This window comes from Myotis myotis, unplaced genomic scaffold (genome assembly GCF_014108235.1).
Source record: "Myotis myotis isolate mMyoMyo1 unplaced genomic scaffold, mMyoMyo1.p scaffold_m19_p_12, whole genome shotgun sequence".
NCBI classification, from domain to species: Eukaryota; Metazoa; Chordata; class Mammalia; order Chiroptera; family Vespertilionidae; genus Myotis; species Myotis myotis.
Window position 1 is genome coordinate 6,325,415 of NW_023416316.1, and position 24,506 is coordinate 6,349,920.

Below are 24,506 nucleotides of genomic sequence, written 5' to 3' on the forward strand. Positions count from 1 at the left end.
TGAAAGAAGTGGCTAAGACATTTGCTGCACACACTTGAACTGTTGGGTCAGTAGCTTTGTGTCATTGCCCTGACCCCAGTGTAATTCAGGGGGAAAGTTATTAATCTTACAGGGATATGTAGCTATGTATTTTACTTAATTGTTAAACACTGGAAATTAATGATGCAGATAACTTGATGTGGTCTTTAAACAGCTCTCTGCAGTATTTTTTTCCTGTTACCATAAATTGTTTGTTTGTTTGTTTTTATTAATCCTCACTGGAGAATATTTCTTCCATTGCTTTTTTTAGAGACAGTGGAAAGGAGGGAGGGAGAGAGAGAGAAAAACACCTATGCGAGAGACAGCGAGACATTGGTTGGTTGCCTCTCACATACGGGGAACATACCTGCAACCCAGGTATGTGCCCTTGACCAGGAATTGAACCTGCGACCCTTGTGGTGCATGGGCCAACATTCGAATGCTGAGCCACACCTGCAAGGGCTCCTGTTACCATAAATTGTATTTCTGTGCTTGCTCCCCTCTGCTTTTAAATTGTACCAGTGAAACCAGTAACCCTGAGCCCTCCCTTCCCATTTGACACTCCCCAGCTTAGATTGATGTAGTTTTAGTTATCCCTGTAATGTGACATTCCTAAGTCGTGGTATTCTGCATTTGTCTGTCACTAGTTGGGCATGTGCCAATAATATTTTGTCCATTTCTTAACTGCCATCTCTGTTCTGCCTGATTTTTTCCCCCTCTTCAACTGAATTATGGCTTTTTGCATGAAAAAAAAAAGTTTTTACTATTAGACATGTAAAGGGAAGAGAGAGTCAATGTATTGAGTTTTGTAAGCCTAAAAGGAGTATTTGGATTTATCTACGAAATAAGGGCTACGTACTATATAATAGAGTAATCATATGGTGGAAGATACTTGCAGGTCATAGGTTTGTAGGCAGAAAGATCTGTTACTCCCTGTATCTAGGCTGAATGTAAAATCCCTTATATTGTATTATTGGGGATAATCACTATTTTTATTTGCCTATGATATACTTGGTTTCTAATAAATTGTCCTAGACTCTAGTGAGAACTGTCTACTTTTAGTTGCCAATCACTCCCTTTCCTTACTTACCTGATATTCTCTTGGCTAGCTTTTTATAGGCTGATGCTTTTTCCTGAAATATCTCACCACTGTACATGTGTTACTTTGGGTGTGATCCTAAAAAGCCCGGATCAAGAGCATACCTGATATGCAACCTGCATCAGCTCCTACTCCATCTGGATGTCTAGAACTTTTGGAAGATTTTGACGTCTTAAATCCTGGGTTTTGCTTTTGAAATAAGGTTTGAAATATTGTTCATTGCATAAGATTTGTGTGTTTTTGCTTTGTAAGCCCAGCAGGTTTTGGAAAATGCCTGTATTGTGAAAGCAAATCTGAACTCTTTCTGAGCCTCTTTTATTGTGAGAAGTAGAGTTGCTTTTCATCAGCCTCCAGAAAATTGTGTACCTGGAGTTGAGATTTAACAGCAAGAATCCAGATTTTTAAATGTAATTGTTTTTTAACTGCTAATGTTTGTAAAGCACCTTCAGTTCTTTGGATGAAGAGTGCTATATTCTCTCAGTGTAAATTAATAAAAATATTATAGGAAGTTTGTCAAAAAATTTTATCTAATGCATAGTTTGTAGTATGTCCCAATAAGTTAGCATTTTATATAACACAATTTAAATTAAAAATGCTTATTCCTCCACTTAGTTGCTTGACTAGTAAACAGAAGTGAAACTTTCTTGTTCCATATTTGACTCTGAGCTAAGTGTTCCATTCTTTAAAGGCATTATCCACTGTTATGCCCTGGGTCTGGTGGCCAGAACCATGCTTCATGAGTTGTCACAACTTTCAATTGTATATTTACAGTGTGCGGTCATGCTTAGAAAATAGACAGTAATAAAACACCAAAAAGAAGCATTTGGAAAGTCCCCTAAGTATTATGCCAAACACAGTCGATGCTTGGGGAAGGTTGGTTCCTTAGTTCCCTCTTACTAGTTTTCTCTTTCCTTGTCAATCAGATGATGAATATTTGTCTTTCTTACCCCCCATGAGAGCATGCTTATGCTGTCGTAGGTCATTCAGATATTTTCTTGACTCAAAAATGGATGAAATTTATGAAGATTTTTTTGTCAACAAAAATACTTATTGCATAAGTATATTCCACTTAATCCCTTGGCACCCACTGTTCTAAGCAGTCTGCTTTGATGTGTAATTGGGAATAGGACAGAAAAGACTGCATGGAGGCCTTATGGAATAGTGGGAAGAGTATAGTGTTTGTGATCAAATCTAGATAAAAATCCTGGCCATGCGAGGCAGCTAACCTGCATTGAGCACACTTAGCTAAATGCTGTGGTGCTCTATTTTGTGGTGCCCTTACTATGGCTCTATGACTATATTACTTTTTTTCCTTTGGATGAAGAATCAGGCTTAAGGAGGATGGGTAACTCCTGTAGGGTATACCAGAGTACATCTTAAGCCCCCTTAACAGCAATTTTAAGTAGATTGGTTATAGCTATGTGACCCTGAGCAAGTTGGATTTTCCGAATCTTGAAATTCTGTGTCTAAAATGAGAGAATACCATACAGGTTTGATAACAGGATTAAAAATAGCACTCATAAAGCTCCCAGTCCTTGGCCCAAAGCTACTATTTATTGAGTATGTACTGATACACCATTTGCCCAAAATCAATGTCGTTGCTAAGTAAGAATAACCCAAGGCAATATGTAATTGCTGACATAGTAAATCTTACGTTAGTACAACAAATTTGGAGAAGGAAATGTTTGCTGTACGATGCAGTAATTAGGAAAGGCTTAAAAGAGGAAGTATGAATGTGGACTGGAATGGGATGTGCATTTCTTATATAGTAAAAGCACAAAAGCAGACATTACTAGAACTTGGTCATGACGCAGTTTACTATCATTTCATAGAAGGAAGGTCATTTTTAAAAAAATAATTTATTGACTTTTTACAGAGAGGAGGGGAGAGGAATAGAGAGTCAGAAACATCGATAAGAGAGAAACATCAGCTGCCTCCTGCACACTCCCCATTGGGGATATGCCCGCAACCAAGGTACATACATGCCCCTGACCGGAATCGAACCCAGGATCCCTCAGTCCGCAGGCTGACGCTCTATCCACTGAGCCAAACCGGTTAGGGCAGGAAAGTCATTTTTTAACATCAAATGTAAAAAGCCATTTCTGCATAAATGCAGCCACAAATTTGGTTTTGCGAAAACCTGTAGTGCCCTTGTTTGCCATTTGTGAAGATCAGTGAGAGACTTGCTTTCAACCTGTTGGTGCGTACTAATCCAGGCTATCTCATTGATGCATAAAAGTGTGTTCTAGTAAAATGGAAGTAGTTGAAGAGAAAGTTTTATGCCTCCTCCCAGCTTCAATTGGTAGATACCAAGGATCTACCAAACAGAAAGGGTACACAGTGAATTTAGAGAGGCTGTAGGGGTTACCACCTTCACAGAAGAATTTTATATGTTAAATGAACTGTCTTATTTTCAAGGATGGCCTTGTTAAAGGAGACATTGTGCTTATGTGCTAGTTAGTAACAAAAAGTGCAGTGAATTTTATTTTGATTAACTGGTGTAGAACTTAAAATCATTTGGTATCACAGGATGGTTAGCATACACGGAGGGATCTATTTAGGCCTTTCAAAATGGAACACATTGCTTTTAGTTATGGCATCAATTGTTTGCAGCATTGCTCTTTCGTGGCAATTAAAAAGAATGCACACAACTCTTGCTCTCTTGGAAGTCCACGCCCAAGCTTGTGATCTTTCCTGCTGAAGATTGAGCATCTAAAAACCATGCTTTATATGGTAGCTTATGTTTTCTGGCTGGATCCTCTATGAAGGGTATCTGGGAGCTGTGAGAAGATTTCATTCAGCATGATACAGAGCAGTGATTTTCAACCTTTTTCATCTCATGGCACACTAATTACTAAAATTAAGCGGCACACCAAAAAGTATATTTTTTGTCGCTCTAACAAAAAATAGGTATAATTTTGATTCATTCACACTGGGTGGCTATTGTGTTGGCTGTTATCATTTTTTAAATTTGACAATCTAAGGGAAAAGAGGTCAGTGTCCCTGACTAGTCAGGTATTGCATGTTGTAAAAATTCTCTTTTCCACGCCGGTTGAAAATCGCTGATGTAGAGACCGGCACTGTATACAGGGTAGTTCAAAATGAAGCTCGTTTTGGAGAGTTGCCTCACTGTCGCATCGGCCAGAGGAATTTGGGAAATTGCAGTGCTTGGCTTTGAGTCCTGGCATGGTGCAGTGTTGGGGGGCGCCAGCAGGTGTGTGGGATGCAGGACACACAGTGAGCAGAACTTGCCTGCAGGTGTCTGGGGCCGAAGGTGCAGTTTCCGCTTTCCGACGCACGGTGGCGCTCAGTCTCCCCTGCCCTGCTAGTGGTCTCTAAGGCACCTCCGCCGCCACCTGCAGTCTCAACCAAACTCTAGGTGGCGGGATGTGACGGCCCGAGCGTCCAATCGACCACCAGGATTTCGGACATGCTACGGCTCTAGCCAATGGGAGCCGAGGAGAGGCGCAGAGGAGGCGGGCCCCGCGACAGTCTGGCCGAGGCGCGAGGCCCTCCTCCCGCCTCTCCGCCTACTCCATCCTCCGCCGCCTCAGCTTCCCCAGCGAGCCCTGCGGCCGCCGCAGCTGCTCCCGCGGCGGAGCAGGAGCCGGATGGTCAGAGGAGCCCGGCAGCCTCAGCAGCCGCGGAGTCGCCTGGCCACCAGGTGGGGCGGGAACTGGGTGGAAGTCGAGGTTGGGGCTGGGGGCGGGAGCGGGCCCCGGGGCAGCAGCCTGGGGCCATGAAGCATTCGGGGTGCAGAGACAGGCGGGGCGGGGGGTTTCGTTTGGAGGGATTCGAGGCATTCGGAGGCTGCCTGGGGGTTGGGAAGCTGACTGGGCGGCGATCGCATCCTCGAGGCGGGAGGGGCATGGGCGGGAGGGGGCGCCGAGGGGTAAGGCTGGGGGCACGCCCCGTGGAGGGGCCGAGGAATGCGGGGGGCGCGGGGCCCCGAGGGGCGGGGCACAGAGGGGGGTGCAGGCTCGCGAGGGGGTGGGCACGGCCAACGGGGCACCAGAGGGGCTTGTGGGGTGACGAGGCAGACAATGAGGAGGTAGGTGGTGCTGGGTGGTTTTGGGGAGCTGGGCTGTGACAGATCAGAGCCGAGGATGGAGTGAGATCCGGAGGCAGAGCGGGCTTGGACCGAGCAGACGTTAGGGGAACCGTGAGCCCCAGCACCGCTTGGTCCTGTTCTGTGGGGGAAGCAGCACAGGCGTTTGGAAGGTCAGGTGTGGGCTTAGGCGCCGTCAGTGCTGGAGGGGGGACGGGAGTTCTTGCCCAGCAGAGTCCGCCGGCGACGTGTCCCTGTGTGTGTGACTGTAGTGACCATCTGATCTGTTTGGTCCGCAGACTGACTGGCACAGTGGAGAAACCACCTCGAAAACGGAAAAGCAGGTAAGGTAAACATGCCTTCCTGTTTTGTTTCGTGTTTCCACCTTTGCTTGACTGCACCTGTGCCGTACTGCATACTTCTCCACTGTCAGCAGGTGAAGTCTTTCATTTAGCTCTTTTCTTAATGAAGATGACTTGTCTGCAAGACTTTTTTTTGGGAGGGGGGGGGGAGATAATCTAAGATTATATGGGAAAGAGACATGGATAATTGAGAAATCCTGGTTTTTTACTTTAGCCATAATTGCAACTTTTCCACCAGCTGTTTAAAAGCAAATGTTTATTGCCAGATGCTATGTGCTTTGTATGTGTTATTTCCTAAAACCCTTGAAGCACCCCAAGGAAGTATGTACAGTCTTCACTGTTTTTGCAGAAGAGGGAACTGAGGAACAGAGAGGCCAAGTATTTACCCAAGATCACACATCTCCTAAGTGACAGAACCAGGATTTGAATCTAGGCAGCCTGACTCCAGAACTTATGCTCTTAACCGTTATGCTATCATCCCTCTAATAAATGTCATCTTGAAAATAGGCTTTCCTGTTACTTTTTCTCTTTTCATTGTACACAGAGCCTAAGAATACATAGTTGAGCCCTCGGAAAACCGAAAAAAGGGCTTGTGTAGTCTGCAAACAAGTGAGTTACCTACCCCTTGAGTGATGAAGAAGAGCATCTGTGCATTCCAGGAACATTTCTTAGTGCACGCAGAATGTCTGGTTCTATGGAGCAATTCTGTATAGTCCCTAGAACACTCCTTTTTCACACGTGTAGGCACTGGCCTAGAGAACGTATGCTGTAGTAGTGAGGATGTGGCCAGCAGGGCTGCTGCCATAGCTGATACTTGGTAAGTTACTGATGGCAGCACACAGACAACTTCAACTGTAGGCACATGTGAAGTGCGGATTGTGGACGTGCCAGCAGCCACGGCTCCTTTCTCGCTCCTTTGGGCCTATACTGTTCAGTAAGGTAGGCCTACATGGCCGTTGAGCATGTGCAGTGTGGCTGGCGTGACTCAGGAACTGAAATTTTAATACAGTTGATAATTAATTTAAATTTGACTCATTGGAAAATGTTTCAGTATGTTTGAAGTAACTTGGGTTTGTGAATTTACATCTCCATCTGTAAATTTTATGTGATTTAAATGTAGGTTAAATATTCCCAATGAAAACTTAATGTCCAAAATGAGGTGTGCTCTAAGTATAAAGTACATGCAGATTTCAGGTTAGTACAAAAAATGAATGTAGCCCTAGCCAGTTTTGCTCAGTGGATAGAGCGTCAGTCTGCAGACTGAAGGGTCCCAGGTTAGATTCCAGTCAAGGGCACAGACCTAGGTTGCAGGCTCCTCCCTGGCCGGGGCCCTGGTCAGGGCTTGTGCAGGAGGCAACCAATCGATGTGTCTCTATCACATCAATATTTCTGTCTTACCCTCTCTCTTCCACTCTCTCAAAAAATCAATGGAAAAATATCCTCGGATGAGGATTAAAAAGAAAAAGAATCTAAAATTTCTCATTCCTAATTTTTATATTGATTCCATGCTGAAATAATATTTTAGATATAGTGGATTAAATAAAAGTGTTACTAAATTTATTTTTTCTAAATGACTACTGGAAAATTAAAAATTACATATATGGCTTGTATTATATTTGTTTTCAACAGCCCTTGTTTAATTGTTATTACCCTACTGTCAGACCCTGGAGTAGCCTACGTTCCCTACCTCGAGTCTAATTTATTCTCCATACTGTACAAGTTGATCTTGTAATTCTCATGCTTAAGATTTGTCTGTTTTACATTGCTTACTGAAGATAATTCAGACCTGTAGCCTAATCATAAAAAAAGAGACTGCCTTGATTTCACTTATGCCTATCTTTCCAGCCACCGTTTATTATTTTTTATTTTTCAATATATTTTTTATTGATTTCAGAGAGGAAGGGAGAGGGATAGAGAGAAACATCAATGATGAGCGAGAATCATTGATCAGCTGCCTCTTGCATGCCCCCTACTGGAGATCTAGCCCGCAACCTGGGCATGTGCCCTTGACCAGAATCAAACTCGGGACCCTTCGGTTCGCAGGTCGACGCTCTATCCACTGAGCCAAACCAGGCCATGGAAAGCCTCAGTAACAGACTATTACTAGTGTCTAGTATTAAATGACAATTTTCTGGTGAACCTTTGATGATGAATTAATTGCTTAATGTAACTCTATGTTCTGTTTGCCATTCTGGAACTTATGTTCCCTCTTTGCTCTGCATTTTTTTTTTACACTTTTTCTTATTTTCTGTAATACTTCCTCCTTGTTTCTTGGCAAACTCCCTCCTTTAAGTCGTAGCTAGATGTCTCATCCTCCATGCAGACTTTCCCCACCCTCACCTTTTCCTTCCTTTGCTCTATCTTGTTGATCCCCTGATAGCCTTTACATACACTTAGATATAATCGTTAGGATTGAATTTGAATGCAAGTTGTGAAATCATATGCAAGTTAAACCTTTCTGAGCCCTTATCTGTATAATAGAAATAATAATAGTTCAAACACTTACAGAGTTGTAAAATGCTTAGTACAGTGCCTGGCATATAGAAAATACACAATAGCCAGGCCGGTGTGGCTCAGTAGTTGAGTGTTGACCCATGAACCAAGAGGTCACTGGTTTGATACCTCGTCAGGGCACATGCCGTGGTTGCAGGCTTGATCCCCAGTGTGGGGCATGCAGGAGGCAGCTGATCAATGATTCTCTCTCGTCATTAATGTATCTATCTCTTCCCTTCCTCTCTGAAATGAATAAAAATACATTGAAGAACAAAATAATTAATGATAGAGAAAGGATGTAATGACTGTAGCCAGAAATTTTTTACAGTTGTTACTATCAATTGCATGCTGTGGCCATAAAAATTCTCAATATCAAATGATACGAATTCCTGGTGAGCACTTCAAATGAATTAATTGCCAAATGTAGCCATAAGTATCTCTTTGAGTTGGTCTGTTGTGTAGAGTTGTTGATTATTAAAATATGTATCCTGTTACATTTTGGAAAACAATTGCCAAAAGTGTGATTTCTGTTTTTGAATGGTTGCTGTTAAGTCTTTCTTTTTGATAGATATAAGTTAGGGCTGAGTTATCTTTTGAGGACCTTCCTAGTACAGCACAAACTATAATACTGTTAAGGAAAACTAAAATAATTTGAGATAAGCAAGCATCTCGTATACCCGTTTCCCTCCAAGGACTTGCTATTGTGCTAGAACACTGCTGGGAAGTGGAGTTACAGACCCCCTCTTTCTCTGGGTCCCAAAGACTCCTCCTTCCCAGATAAATCACCCCATTTTTTCTGCCCTCAAAGGCACGGTCTTCCCATCCTTTCCTCAGCATAACCTCCTCGAGAAGTTAACATTTTCAGAAAACAAACACAAACCTCCCCCGAGGCAAGGGCTATCTTCTTGGGGATTTGGGAATACAGTGAGAATAAAACATCCATTGATATCTTAATTAATAGCTTATCCAGCTACTTTTTCCCCTCAGTAATTCTTTTAGTCCCTGTGGTGGTTTTAAAGATCTGTTTACAATTTTTTTTTTATTCTCCTTTCTTTAAAAGATGAAGCTTCATTCTCCTCCCCTTGAGTGTGGGCTGGACTTAGCGACTCACTTCTAGTGAACAGCATACAGCAGAAGTGAGGAGGTCTCACTTCCCAGATCTTTGCCTTCTGTCTTGGGTGTGCGCGTTCTCTCTCTCTCTCTCTCTCTCTCTCTCTCTCTGTCTCTCTCTCTCCCCCCCCCTGAATCGCTTGCCGGGGGGGCTGGAGGGGAGGAGGCTATAGCTGCCTTGGTGGGAGTCAGCCCTGGGGAGAGGGCAGCCAGTGGCCTTGTGAAGACACTCAGGACAGCCTGTGGGCAGGGCCACATGGCAGGGAAGTGAGGCCTGCCAGCAGCCACACGAGTGAGCTTGGAAGGGGATCCTACATTAATTCAACTTGGAGCTGACTACAGCCCTGGCCAAAGACTTGACTTATAATTCTGGCTTCACAAGGGCTGAGTAATATGAGCCTGTGATTTATTATTATTATTTTTTGAGAGTCTCCTTTCTTCTAGCACTGGCTCCATTATACCCAAAGGGCTTAATCTCTGGGTAAGCTTTTTCTCCTGGATAGGTGTCTCATGGTGTGTGTGTGTGTGTGTGCTGGGGAAACAGCTATCTTTGTATTAAAGGCATGGAAGGACAATTACTTTCAGGCAGTGACGTGTGCCTGTCCTAGTAACTAAATCTCGAACTATTTGCTCTTTATCTTCAGAGTCATTGCCTTCTCCCTGGTCTTTTGTCCCACAGGTAGAAGATAGTCCCCTGCTCATGTTCACTCTTATTAAGGAAAGAGCCAAAAGGTAGTTGCCTAGTGAGGAGTCTGTGCCTGTCACCAGGTTTTAAACTCCTTTCAACCCCTTCTTTGCTGTCTGGGAAGAATGGGCAAATCAGTCAACCAAGATGGTTAATTTTGTGTCAGCTTGACTGGGCCACAGGATGCTCAGGCATTTATTTGGTCAAACATTATTTTGCATGTGTCTGTGGGGGTGTTTTGGGTGAGATTAATATTTCAGCCAGTAGACGGAGGAAAGCAGATTGCCCTCCCCAGTGGGGGTGGGCCTCATCCCATCAGTTGAAGACCTGAAAAGAACAGAAAGACTAAGCCCCTCCTGCCTGACTGCTTGAGTTGGGGCATCCATCTTTAAAGCCTTTGGGTTTGAGCTGAAACTTGGCTCTTCTTGGGTCTCAAGCCCACCTGCTGTCAGACTGGAACTTACACCATGAGCCCTCCTGGTTTCCAGGCCACAGACTCGGGCTGAAACCCCACCATTGGCTCTGGTGGGTCTCTAGCTTATAGGTCTCGGCACTTCTCATTCTCCATCCTTGTGTAAGTCAATTCCTTATTTTGTGTACACACACACACACACACACCCTGTTGCTTGTTTCTCAGTTGAACCTGACTAATATATAACCTACTCTTTTTTATGGCCAGTCTTTCACCCCTGCCTTCCCAGAGTGCTCTTAAACCTGTCATAGTTTCTGCATTGCCAGCTGTGGCTTTTCTTCATGGGTGCAGACTGCCGTGGAATGGCCATCTTCACCGCAGGCCGAGCGAAGGGAGAGGTGTTTGTGTTTTCACAAACTTGGCAGCTGTTTTGGAAACATTTCCCTCTGAGGTTAGACACCACTCTGTGTTCTGTTTTGTGGCTGGGCTTCTTTCTTCCATCCTCTGTCCCATACTCCATGGGCCAGGAAAGAGTATATGCCTGTTTGGCAATTTCTTGGGAGTTCCCTGGATGGGCCCATGTTGAAGGTGCTCACACATGGTTCTCCAATGCCTGCAAAGTGGCAGCCAGCATTTTTATTTTTAAATATATTTTATTGATTTCAGAGAGGAAGGAAGAGGGAGAGAGAGAATCATTGATTGGCTGCCTCCTGCACGCCCTCTACTGGGGATTGAGCCCGAAACCCAAGCATGTACCCCTGACTAGAATCGAACCTGGGACCTTTCAGTCTGCCGGCCGACACTCTATCCACTGAGCCAAACTGGCTAGGGCAGCAGTCAGAACTTTTAAATGATTGTGGTAATTGGCAACCTATGGAGTGACCACATACAGATTTTTAGAGAGCTACTATCAAAAACAAAGGTTTTAGATTTAGAATAGTTGCCATTAGCCTTTCTAAGAGTAGACAAGCAAGTCATTCATTGATCTATTGAAGTAACTACTGGCTGGTGATAATAAAATTATAATCAACAAGTAAGAGGATTCTTTTTTGTAAAATATGAATACGCATCTGTATTTTCTCGGTAATTTTAAATCATTTAGATATAGATTAAAAAGAAGGAGGATGTTTTTAATAATTTATAAGAGAATTATAGAATCTGTGTTGGAAGAGATTAGAGTCTAACTCTAGCAGTGGTTCTCAACCTTCTGGCCCTTTAAATATAGTTCGTCATGTTGTGACCCAACCATAAAATTATTTTCGTTGCTACTTCATAACTGTAATGTTGCTACTGTTATGAATCGTAATGTAAATATCTGATATGCAGGATGGTCTTAGGCGACCCCTGTGAAAGGGTTGTTCGACCGCCAAAGGGGTCGCGACCCATAGGTTGAGAACCGCTGAACAATAGGCATAGCAGAGGTCCTGTAACGTACCTGAAAAGGAAGTCCTTAAAAATTCCTGCCTCAAAGGTGAAGAGATTAAGAAAAACAAACAACCAAACAAACCCTACCTCATGCACACAGACAACAGTGTGGTGATTACCAGAGGGGAAGGGGCATACTATAGGGGGGATAAATGGTGATGGAAGAAGACTTGACTTGGGGAAGTGAACACACAATACAGTACACAGAGGATGTGTTAGAATTGTACAGCTGAAACCTATATAATATTTTTACCCCATGTCAACCCAATAAATTCAATAAAAAAGAAAAATTTCCTGTCTCATCCTTTTCAAATATGGTTTACTCACATGTTTACCAATAACTGACATGTATTCAATGTTTCCTAAGAATTTTATCTAAAATGTGGATGTCCACAGAATTTTTGCTCTTAAAAAGAGACTTTTATACTTGAAAACATTGGAAACCAGTGGATTCGCTATTGCTGGAGTCATTTCTAGCTCTAATATGTGGGAAAAGGACTAGGAGTCTTTGTACAAGAACGTGTTTAAAGAGCATGTAGCATGGCCTGCTGGTGAAATCCCTAGAGCTTTGGCTGGTTTCTAGTCACTCCTTTTCTTTCTTTCTTTTTATCCCTACCTGCCCCAGGGGTTTGATTCATCTTTATTCTAACATCCATTATGTAATCTGTTGTCTGTGCCCATAAACCCTTCCCTGAAACAGGATGTGGGTGCCTCAGCTTTCTCCTTCCCTGGTTAACCTGAAGGTGTTCAATGCTTTTTCACTTTTAAGGGTTTTTTCTGCCAGTAACAATAGGGAATTGAGTGAATACAAATTTATGCATTCCAGAATTTAGAGGTTTACTAAAAATAAGAGGTTTTCCTAACCTTCACTGAAAGGTAAATGAGAAGAGCTCAGTTTGTTAGAATAAAGGCAATAGGCTGATATAAAAAGTTTCTTCCAACTCAAAAATGTTTACTTTTTAGTGAGAGATTGCTCCCTTTCTGTATTTTATCGCTCTTCTATTCTGGAAAGTACCTGTCTTTTCCTCTCTTTTTCTCTATCTTTTGGCCCCAGAGACAATTCCTTGTAGCCTATTGGCTTTATTTTAATCACAAGGGAGGAGGAACTCCAAGTTATTGTTTTCCAATCTCTTTACCTGTTGCTTTTGCAGGAAATGTCTACTTAATACAAACCAATAAACACCATTGACAAAAAGTTAACATTGATGTATTTTGCCACAGAACCATTCCATTGGTGTGATAGATTGTATTTCCCAAAGATGTCTGCAACAGCATCTTTCATTCCACATGCTGTCCTTACAATGTGACCTTGACACTCTCCCATTTAGTGGTGAGGTCTGTGTTCATCTCTTCACCACAGGCCTTTGTAACTGTTGCCACCAACAGGGCATGGCTTAAGCGACACTATGTGACTTTTGGAGCTAGGTCACAGAAATGCCATGCACTCCCACCTTCCTCTCTTGGCACACTTGCTACCAGGCAGAGCTGTGAGGGGCTCAAGAGAGAGGCCTGTGGGAACGAGAATGTGAAGCACCTGGCCCTCCGCCCCAGCTGAGCTGACATCCAGCGTCAGCTGTGCAAGTGAGCACCCTCCAAGTGGATCTTAATCCTCCAGGTCCCCAGGATGCTGCCCCAGTGGGGGCCCATGTTGAGCAGGGAACTGCCCCTGCCAAGCCCTACCCAGATCGCAGGTTCACAAGAGCTTGTTATTTTAAGCTACTAAGTTATACAGCAGAAGATAACTGAATTGGTATTCCATTTTGCCAGGGTTTGGAGTAGAGACCGCACTATATATTAAACTGCCTCCACTTTAAGAACAAGGTGTATTTCTACCTCCAGGAGCACTGTTAGTCTCACAAGAGAAGAAAAACGGATTCTGTGTCCACTTTCTTTATAGATTTTTATGCCAGTGACTCTCATTTTACATATTGATTAAATTAGAGCTTAAGGGTTCATTTAAGAGCTAATGACCTCTTTGGAAAAAAAGGATTAGGGAGAAGGTGATGGAGAAATTTCAAAACCAGGGGTGGGCTGGTGCTGGTTCTTGGACTTCTTGATGATGACTAGCATTTACTGATGGATTAATCAGTGATGTCTCATGTATTACCTTTTGTCACTAGTTTATTTTTCTAACAAGCCCTTTAAAGGTATTGATGAATACTTAACATGCAATAAAATGTGTACCTCTTAAGTGTTCACTATGTGTTTTAATCAGTTCTTAATTGTTTGTGTTTCTGTTGATCACAAAGTAGAGTAGTAAATGACAACGGAAGGAGAAGACCAAGGGCGGATTACTTAATTCCCCGGGGCTGGTGCCTCTTAGCAGATCAGGTTTATATCTGTTACTTCATTTGAAGACAGACGGTATGATTCCCATTTACAAATAGAGAAACTGAAGCTCAGGAAAGTTATGTAGCACAGCTAGGAAGTGGCACAGTCAAGACAAGACACAATTTTTGTCTGGCTCGATAAAGTGCTTGCTACAGACTAAAATAGTAATATTGGAGATAATTTCCTATCAGGCTTTATTAAAGTCCCATACATAACATGAAAACAGTGCTTGATGTGCATGTCTTCTGGTTTCAAATGCTTCAAACTTCCTCACGTTTTTGAATCCATTATTTTCTATTTCACCAATTTTTGTCATTGAGATAGTGTCATTTTATCAGATAATCCTCTCCGGTGGTTCAGGTAATTAGATAAAAGTCGTTGTTTTGGGTAACCTAGTGCATTTTCACTTTGAAGTGTCAAGAAAGTAAAGACCGTGAAGAATGAAAAGAATTCTGTTTCTAGACAGTTCATGCTATTGCAAGTCTCACAGATACAAGATTTAAAGGCAGAAATTCCTGGACACAGACAACTGTGGTGATTGCAGGGGGTGGGGAGAGGTGGAGGAGGGTTTAGGGGAGATAAATGGTGATGGACGGAGATTCGACTTGGGGTGGTGAACATACAATACAGTGTACAGATGATGTGTTGTAGAATGGTGCACCTGCAACCTGTATAGTTTTGTTTACTAGTATCACCCCAATAAATTTTAAAAAAAGGAAAAAGGCATGTGCCTTGACCAGGAATCAAACCGTGACATCTTGGTGGCTGCTCAACCACTGAGCCACGCCGGCTGGGCGGTCATCTGTTTTTCTAAGACAACAAATAATTTGTTCAAAGCCATCCATCTAATCATGAAATAAGCACATCAATCATGTGCTTTTCAAACTATGTCACACTACCATATATATACGTTTAAATTTGTATACTCTTTTATCCTCCCTAGTATAGTAGATTATAAACCAGCAGGCAGTTTCTAGCTCTGATAAACCTTAGTATTAGCTGAGGCTTAGGGCCAAATAGGCACTTGAATTAAATTAAAGTATACTTGGAGTTAGTATTGAGACTTTAAAAGGAGAGACCCTGACTTAAGTAATTGTTTCGGTACTTAAGTCAGGTTCTGTCAGTCTCTAAAATGTATGTTTTGCCTCTTTGGTAGTGGGTTAGTGTTTGTATTGAATAGAAAGGTGGGACTGGTGAATTGAAAGTATAGTTCTTAAAACTTTGGAGGTACAATTTTCTAGGTTTCACTCAGTTCTATTTTTATAAAACCTTGTTAAATGGATATCTGCCTATAATTCTAGGACAGTCAAAAGAAAACTAGTTCAGAATATGATTTACCAAAACCATTTTTTAAAACAAATATTTATTGATTTCAGAGGGAGAGAGAGAGAGAGAAACATCAGTGATGAGAGAGAATCATTGATCGGCTGACTCCTGCATGTCCCCTACTGGGGATTGAGCCTGCAACCCCCGCATGTGCCCCGACTGGGAATCAACTATGGCCTCCTGGTTCATAGGTTGATGCTCAACCACTGAGCCACGCCGCTGGGCCCAAACACCATTTTTTATTTCTATTCAGGAGGGATTGTAACTTGAATTCTGTTACAGGGAAATTTAGTGAATATGTAAAATTTCCCTACTATCAAATGTGTCCATCTTGTTAGAGTAGACAGTTTCAGATTCACATGTTAGGGAAGAATGTGAGTTTGAGTGGAAAGGGTTCAATTAAAGGTCTATTTCTATAAAGTATGCCGTCTTTTGCCAAAAGAAATATTACCTAGCAGCCGTTTACATGTGCCAAGAGAGGCCAGAGAAGTCTTGTAGTAGAAACTGTACAGGAGAGCTGTCAAAGCAGATCCCTGAGGATGTCAGGCAGGAAATAAAGCTCATGATGTTAAAAAATGTTCCTGGATGGCGAGGCCATTGAAAATGAATCTTCCAGTGCATGTGAATATTCTACTAAAATCTGCACCTGAGGATATGTTTATTAATTTGAGAGAGAGGGGGAGAGAGAGAGAGAAACATCGATTGGTTGCCTCCCATACACATCCCAACTGGGGATGGAACCTGCAACCTAGATATGTGCCCTGACCAGGAATTGAACCCTCAACTTTTTGGTGTACGTGACATTCCAACTCACTGAGCCACACCACACCACATGATTATGTTTCTTTAATCATGCTTTTATGTTGAGTAGACAGAATTACTAGTACTTGTACTTTGTAATTCAAACTTTAAAAAATTTAAACAAGCCCTGGCTGGTGTGGCTCAGTGGTAGAGCGTTGGCTAGCACACCAAAGGGTCACAGGTTCGATTCCTGGTCAAGGGCACGTACCTGGAATGCAGGTTCCTTCCCTGGACCCGCCCAGGGAGTGTGGGGGAGGCAACCAATAGATGTTTTTCTCCCTCACATCGATGTTTCTCTCTCTCTTTCCCTCCCCTTTCTTCCACTCTCTCTGAAAGAAAAAGCAATGGAAAAAATATCCTTGGGTGAGGATTAAAAAAATTTTTTAAATCAAAATTTAAGAAATTTTCTAAGATCTTACTGAATAAATATGAATGTATTTATAGTTTCTTCCAAAGTGTTTATGTTCTGAGATTAAGGTTTGGAACTACTTATTAGCAGATGAGCTTTAAGTTCGTGGGGATGAAACAGAGTAAATAATTTCCTTTTCTATGGCAAAAATGGAAATACAGAAAGTGTAAATAAGCAATTGTGTCCAAGTATTTATCTGTGGTTCTCTTTATTTTTATAATACAGCATTTTCCATTCCTACTGTACACGTTCAGAGATACTGTACAGAATTGTAGGAATTTTGAGCCTGAAGCCCTTCTAAAGTCTATCTATTTGGATTCCTTTGTATATGGGGAAATGAGGCAGGTCTGGTTGAAGTACAAGTAATTTCTCCAGCGCCATAAAGGGAATCGGAACATTTTTAACACCTGGGGGAATAGAACCTGTCCCTTAATTACTGTTGAATTAGTGAGTTATTTGAAATCTTAAATGGGGCCTTGGTTTTCTCACCACGAGGTGGCTTCTAACAGTTGGTATGTCAGCTTTTAGTTCACTGCCAGCAAAAGTAAAAACTGCGAAGCCCCTTTGAGGGTCACTGTTGTTCAGGCAACAAAATAGTGCTGCCACTTTAAGTAAAATAAGAATAGCTTTAGGGCCCTAACCGGTTTGACTCAGTGGATAGAGCGTCGGCCTGCGGACTGAAAGGTCCCAGGTTCGATTCCGGCCAAGGCATGTACCTTGGTTGCGGGCACATTCCCAGTGGGAGGTGTGCAGGAGGCAGCTGATCGATGTTTCTCTCTCATTGATATTTCTGACTCTTTATCCCTCTCCTTTCCTCTCTGTGAAAAATCAATAAAATATATTTAAAAAAAAAAAAAAAGAATAGCTTTAGGGTCTCAGCATCGAGAGAAGTTTATGATGAAATTATTTAAGCCTAATGAGCTGCTCCTACATTGGTGTCTCCTCTTTGCCCTCTGAGTGCTCCTTGAAGTTCACAGTTAAGTTTTAGACTAAGGTTATAAAACTTTAAAAGGATAGAGATAGTTATAAAACTTTAAAAGGATAGTCCCGTTATTTCAATCATAGGCAGTCCTCGTAACTGTTATATGCTGAAATCTTAAAACCAGTCTGGTTCACTTCTGGGTCATAGGATGTTGATATTTATGATTTTTAAAATGCATACAATTTATAACAGCATTGAAGATTTTGATTTAAATTTTAAGACTGGGTATTTAAAATATGTATTTTGTGCTTGTAACCAGTTTTTACTTAGGTGGGTTAAACCAATGATTATAAAATTAGAATTTGACAAAATAAAACCTTGTCTCTTTAATTCCAATTCATTGTCAAATCATTCACTAAACAAATAGGAGAAAGAAATGTTTTGGCAACGAATGTCCCAACTCATTATAGATAGAAATGGATGCTTTCTTTTGGGAAACAGCATGAATTACTTTCAGAAAGATATTTGATGATTTTGCCTGGTTGGGTCAGGTCATTATTTTCATCTTATCTTTGACATTTCCTATGATGAATAATACTTCAGGAAATGGTCAAGCCATGACTTGGGTTTTTAAAAATGTACCAACAATACTATAATTTTATACAAACATTTCTCTAGCTTTATTAACTTTCATTTATTGCTAGGTTGTGCTAGATTTTAATGTGATTTTGGAGGTCAAAATTTAAGAAATTATCTACTCTGCAATTTCCTTTCATCATTATAAAAAAGGATGAACCTAATTTTACAGTACAATTTGACCTAGGGATTATGTTATTTGAAGTAATGCTAAAGCCCTCCTAACTTTGTGAAGATGTATGCTAAAATGGTTAATTTGGGAAAGTATTTGACTTAAGGCCAATGAAACTTTTGTGTCAGCTCTAGCCAGTAACTTCTTCAAGATAATTATCTTAAAGTGATTTTACCTTTCTGCTGTAACAATGCAAATAACATTTTAAAGTTAAGTGCACTGACAGACCTTTTTATTTGGCCGCATTTGTTAATTTTTAAAAAAAATATATTTTATTGATTTTTTACAGAGAGGAAGGGAGAGGGATAGAGAGTTAGAAACATCCATGAGAGAGAAACATCAATCAGCTGCCTCCTGCACACCCCCTACTGGGGATGTGCCCGCAACCAAGGTACATGCCCTTGACCGGAATCGAACCTGGGACTCTTCAGTCCGCAGGCCGATGCTCTTTAGCCACTGAGCCAAACTGGTCAGGGCTGTTTTGCTTGTTTTTTTTTTTTCCTATAATGTATTGAGCGCCAGCAAAGATCATCTGATTGGCAGAATTAGACTGAAATATTTTGGGGGCGGTTGTGAAGTATTTGGATTCTAAAACCTAGAGTCTAGAGGAAGTGATGGCAAGGGTAGAACTATACATCTCAAAATGCTACTGAGTTCAAACTGAGTCATGGCTCTTCTCCAATAAGATTTGGAATTGGCTAGGAACTCCTTTGTCCTTGTTCCAGCTACTTCTGCCAGATGGGTTATAATGGAAGAATGTGATGTCAGCTCCTTTATACTTTGGACTAGAATGATTTTGTTCTCTGGTCAGCTTGGAGAGTCCTGTTGAGTCCCTCTCCAGTGACTGGCTTGGTTTCTTATTGTAGTTTTTAAGGATGCATTTCTACTTCTAATAACCCTGCTAGGAAACATATTGCCAACTACTGTATATATGAAGGTGTAGCTGTATGGAGCATAAAATTAGTTATGCTTCCTTCCTTTGGCTTGTAATCTAAATTTAGTAGGCAAGAATCTCCTTTCCCAGATGTCATTAAAAATAGAAGATACCCATCTGTCTGGCATGGTTTCCGGACAGTTCTGCCTGTAGGCTTGGCGATGAACTCGATAACGCTGACTTTCTTTTAGCCCTAGGATTCTTAGAAAAATAATGCTTCCTTTCCTATAGAGACCAAGAGTGTACAGTTTACCTTGTTGACCTTAAGTGATCCTGTGAAAATCATGGGAACCCTAGAATTGAGTTTTGAGGAGAAATGTAAAAGGTAACATGAAATAATATCACTTGATTAAGAAAATTGGCCATAAAGTAAAATTTAAGAAAACTGGCCTTAAAGTATAAAAAATTCCTATATTTATAATTTATTAGCTATGTGAGAAAGTTTACTTGACTTGTCTGAGATTGTAACCTTATTTATACAGCTGGAATAGTAGGGCTTACTTCAGATGGTTGTTGAAGAGTAAATTCAATGAGGTAGTATTTATAAACTTTTCTTCACTGCCTGGCATGTAGAAGGCATTCTTTTGGTTATTGTTATTATTGTTTATGTTAATATTACTATCTTTTTATTCAAAATTCTGCCTCCTTGCTGTTAAAAAGTCTTAATCTGGAGCACAGGATATAACATGGGGTCAGAGATACAGGGAATTTCTAGGGGTTTTTTGGAGCCATGGAAATCATTTAGGAGAGGACTGAAAATCGTCCCTAACAGATGACTTGTGTTTAGAGGATGCAGAATAAACAGATAAATGGCCAGAGAAAGCCATCAGAAGAGAATTAGGAGAACAGTATCATGGAAATCAAAAGTTTGGTTGCTTACCAGGTCAAATATTTTCTTCAGAAGTTCATTTTTTTATAAAAGTGAACACACATACATATATACTAGAGGCCTCGTGCACAAAATTCATGCACGGGGCAGGGTGTCCCCCAGCCCAGCCTGCACCCTCTCCAATCTGGGACCCCTTGGGGGATGTCCAACATCTCACAATCCGGGACCGCTGGCTCCTAACTGCTTGCCTGCCTGCCCACCTGATCGCCCCTAACCACCTCTGCCTGCCTGCCTGATGGCCCCTAACTGCTCCCCTGCTGGCCTGATCGCCCCTAACCGCCTCTGCCTCGCCCCACACCCAGGACCCAGGATTTCTTCCTCCGGCCGGTCGCAGACACCTAGGACCCGGGCCGGCTTTGCCTGGGCTGGCCACAGCCGCAGGGGACTGTGGGGCGGGCGGCTTGTCCCTCTCCTGGGCTGCAGGTGCAGGCCCAGCCACTGACACCTGGGACCGTGGGGCATGTAGCTTATCCTCCTGGGCCGCAGGCACACGCACAGCCGCTGGCGCCTGAGACCGTGGGGCAGGAGGCTTGTCCCTCTCACAGGCCGCAGGCGCAGGCATTGGCACCCGGTACCGTGGGGCGGGTGGCTTGTCCTTCTCCCTGTCGCAGCCCCAGCCACTGGTGTCCAGGACTGCAGGGCGGGCGGTTTGTCCCTCTCCTGGGCCGCAGTCTGGCTGGTCCCATTCCTCTCTTGCGAGCTTATTTGTGCCTGGCTGGTCCCCAGTCCTCTCTCCCCAGTGTTGAGTGTCTGAGCCGGCACGGCGTGACAGCGTGAGGGCACGATGACCATTTGCATTTTAGCTCTTTATTATATAAGAGAATTTTTTTTCATTTCACAGATTTCCTTAGATGAGGTGAGGATAAGTGAAGGCCACGAGGATAAGATGGATCCTTATGAAGATTTAGTTGTACAGAGAAGGAGAGAGAGGAGAACGGTTTGGGTTTGTTTAGGAAAGAAAAGAATGAGCATGTTTTGAACCCGAGAGAGAAATTAAATATCCTGGCCAGAGGATAATTGATGGGCAGGTCATGGTGTATAGGTGGAGGCCAGAGGATAATTGATGGGCAGGTCATGGTGTATAGGTGGAGGCCAGAGGATAATTGATGGGCAGGTCATGGTGTATAGGTGGAGGCCAGAGGATAATTGATGGGCAGGTCATGGTGTATAGGTGGAGGCCAGAGGATAATTGATGGGCAGGTCATGGTGTATAGGTGGAGGCCAGAGGATAATTGATGGGCAGGTCATGGTGTATAGGTGGAGGCCAGAGGATAACTGATGGGCAGGTCATGGTGTATAGGTGGAGGCCAGAGGATAATTGATGGGCAGGTCATGGTGTATAGGTGGAGGCCAGAGGATAATTGATGGGCAGGTCATGGTGTATAGGTGGAGACCAGAGGATAATTGATGGGCAGGTCATGGTGTATAGGTGGAGGCCAGAGGATAATTGATGGGCAGGTCATGGTGTATAGGTGGAGGCCAGAGGATAATTGATGGGCAGGTCATGGTGTATAGGTGGAGGCCAGAGGATAATTGATGGGCAGGTCATGGTGTATAGGTGGAGGCCAGAGGATAATTGATGGGCAGGTCATGGTGTATAGGTGGAGGCCAGAGGATAATTGATGGGCAGGTCATGGTGTATAGGTGGAGGCCAGAGGATAATTGATGGGCAGGTCATGGTGTATAGGTGGAGGCCAGAGGATAATTGATGGGCAGGTCATGGTGTATAGGTGGAGGCCAGAGGATAATTGATGGGCAGGTCATGGTGTATAGGTGGAGGCCAGAGGATAATTGATGGGCAGGTCATGGTGTATAGGTGGAGGCCAGAGGATAATTGATGGGCAGGTCATGGTGTATAGGTGGAGGCCAGAGGATAATTGATGGGCAGGTCATGGTGTATAGGTGGAGGCCAGAGGATAATTGATGGGCAGGTCATGGTGTATAGGTGGAGGCCAGAGGATAATTGATGGGCAGGTCATGGTGTATAGGTGGAGGCCAGAGGATAATTGATGGGCAGGTCATGGTGTATAGGTGGAGGCCAGAGGATAATTGATGGGCAGGTCATGGTGTATAGGTGGAGGCCAGAGGATAATTGATGGGCAGGTCATGGTGTATAGGTGGAGGCCAGAGGATAATTGATGGGCAGGTCATGGTGTATAGGTGGAGGCCAGAGGATAATTGATGGGCAGGTCATGGTGTATAGGTGGAGGCCAGAGGATAATTGATGGGCAGGTCATGGTGTATAGGTGGAGGCCAGAGGATAATTGATGGGCAGGTCATGGTGTATAGGTGGAGGCCAGAGGATAATTGATGGGCAGGTCATGGTGTATAGGTGGAGGCCAGAGGATAATTGATGGGCAGGTCATGGTGTATAGGTGGAGGCCAGAGGATAATTGATGGGCAGGTCATGGTGTATAGGTGGAGGCCAGAGGATAATTGATGGGCAGGTCATGGTGTATAGGTGGAGGCCAGAGGATAATTGATGGGCAGGTCATGGTGTATAGGTGGAGGCCAGAGGATAATTGATGGGCAGGTCATGGTGTATAGGTGGAGGCCAGAGGATAATTGATGGGCAGGTCATGGTGTATAGGTGGAGGCCAGAGGATAATTGATGGGCAGGTCATGGTGTATAGGTGGAGGCCAGAGGATAATTGATGGGCAGGTCATGGTGTATAGGTGGAGGCCAGAGGATAATTGATGGGCAGGTCATGGTGTATAGGTGGAGGCCAGAGGATAATTGATGGGCAGGTCATGGTGTATAGGTGGAGGCCAGAGGATAATTGATGGGCAGGTCATGGTGTATAGGTGGAGGCCAGAGGATAATTGATGGGCAGGTCATGGTGCATAGGTGGAGGCCAGAGGATAATTGATGGGCAGGTCATGGTGCATAGGTGGAGGCCAGAGGATAATTGATGGGCAGGTCATGGTGTATAGGTGGAGGCCAGAGGATAATTGATGGGCAGGTCATGGTGTATAGGTGGAGGCCAGAGGATAATTGATGGGCAGGTCATGGTGTATAGGTGGAGGCCAGAGGATAATTGATGGGCAGGTCATGGTGTTATAGGTGGAGGCCAGAGGATAAGTGATGGGCAGGTCATGGTGTATAGGTGGAGGCCAGAGGATAATTGATGGGCAGGTCATGGTGTATAGGTGGAGGCCAGAGGATAATTGATGGCAGGTCATGGTGTATAGGTGGAGGCCAGAGGATAATTGATGGGCAGGTCATGGTGTATAGGTGGAGGCCAGAGGATAATTGATGGGCAGGTCATGGTGTATAGGTGGAGGCCAGAGGATAATTGAGGGCAGGTCATGTGTAGGTGGAGGCCAGAGGATATTGATGGGCAGGTCATGGTGTATAGGTGGAGGCCAGAGGATAATTGATGGGCAGGTCATGGTGCATAGGTGGAGGCCAGAGGATAATTGATGGGCAGGTCATGGTGCATAGGTGGAGGCCAGAGGATAATTGATGGGCAGGTCATGGTGCATAGGTGGAGGCCAGAGGATAATTGATGGGCAGGTCATGGTGCATAGGTGGAGGCCAGAGGATAATTGATGGGCAGGTCATGGTGTATAGGTGGAGGCCAGAGGATAATTGATGGGCAGGTCATGGTGTATAGGTGGAGGCCAGAGGATAATTGATGGGCAGGTCATGGTGTATAGGTGGAGGCCAGAGGATAATTGATGGGCAGGTCATGGTGTATAGGTGGAGGCCAGAGGATAATTGATGGGCAGGTCATGGTGTATAGGTGGAGGCCAGAGGATAATTGATGGGCAGGTCATGGTGTATAGGTGGAGGCCAGAGGATAATTGATGGGCAGGTCATGGTGTATAGGTGGAGGCCAGAGGATAATTGATGGGCAGGTCATGGTGTATAGGTGGAGGCCAGAGGATAATTGATGGGCAGGTCATGGTGTATAGGTGGAGGCCAGAGGATAATTGATGGGCAGGTCATGGTGTATAGGTGGAGGCCAGAGGATAATTGATGGGCAGGTCATGGTGTATAGGTGGAGGCCAGAGGATAATTGATGGGCAGGTCATGGTGTATAGGTGGAGGCCAGAGGATAATTGATGGGCAGGTCATGGTGTATAGGTGGAGGCCAGAGGATAATTGATGGGCAGGTCATGGTGTATAGGTGGAGGCCAGAGGATAATTGATGGGCAGGTCATGGTGTATAGGTGGAGGCCAGAGGATAATTGATGGGCAGGTCATGGTGTATAGGTGGAGGCCAGAGGATAATTGATGGCAGGTCATGGTGTATAGGTGGAGGCCAGAGGATAATTGATGGGCAGGTCATGGTGTATAGGTGGAGGCCAGAGGATAATTGATGGGCAGGTCATGGTGTATAGGTGGAGGCCAGAGGATAATTGATGGGCAGGTCATGGTGTATAGGTGGAGGCCAGAGGATAATTGATGGGCAGGTCATGGTGTATAGG

At 43.5% G+C, this 24,506-nt stretch overlaps 1 protein-coding gene across 4 annotated transcripts in view; it reads left to right on the forward strand.

Annotated features, from left to right (window-relative positions):
- The first annotated feature begins 4,550 nt into the window (after window positions 1–4,550).
- SCAI (suppressor of cancer cell invasion) overlaps window positions 4,551–24,506 on the forward strand; it is a 78,464-nt gene continuing 58,508 nt past the window's right edge. For 3 of the 4 annotated variants that reach the window (XR_004971152.1, XM_036329677.1, XM_036329679.1), the window contains exons 1-2: window positions 4,551–4,781; window positions 5,465–5,514. Coding sequence is in view for 3 of the 4 variants with exons in the window: in XM_036329677.1 (XP_036185570.1) it covers window positions 4,566–4,781; window positions 5,465–5,514 (266 nt within the window). In the remaining variant the exon portion in view is untranslated. The remainder of the gene's footprint in view (window positions 4,782–5,464; window positions 5,515–24,506) is intronic. The other variant, XM_036329680.1, reaches the window with a different exon arrangement.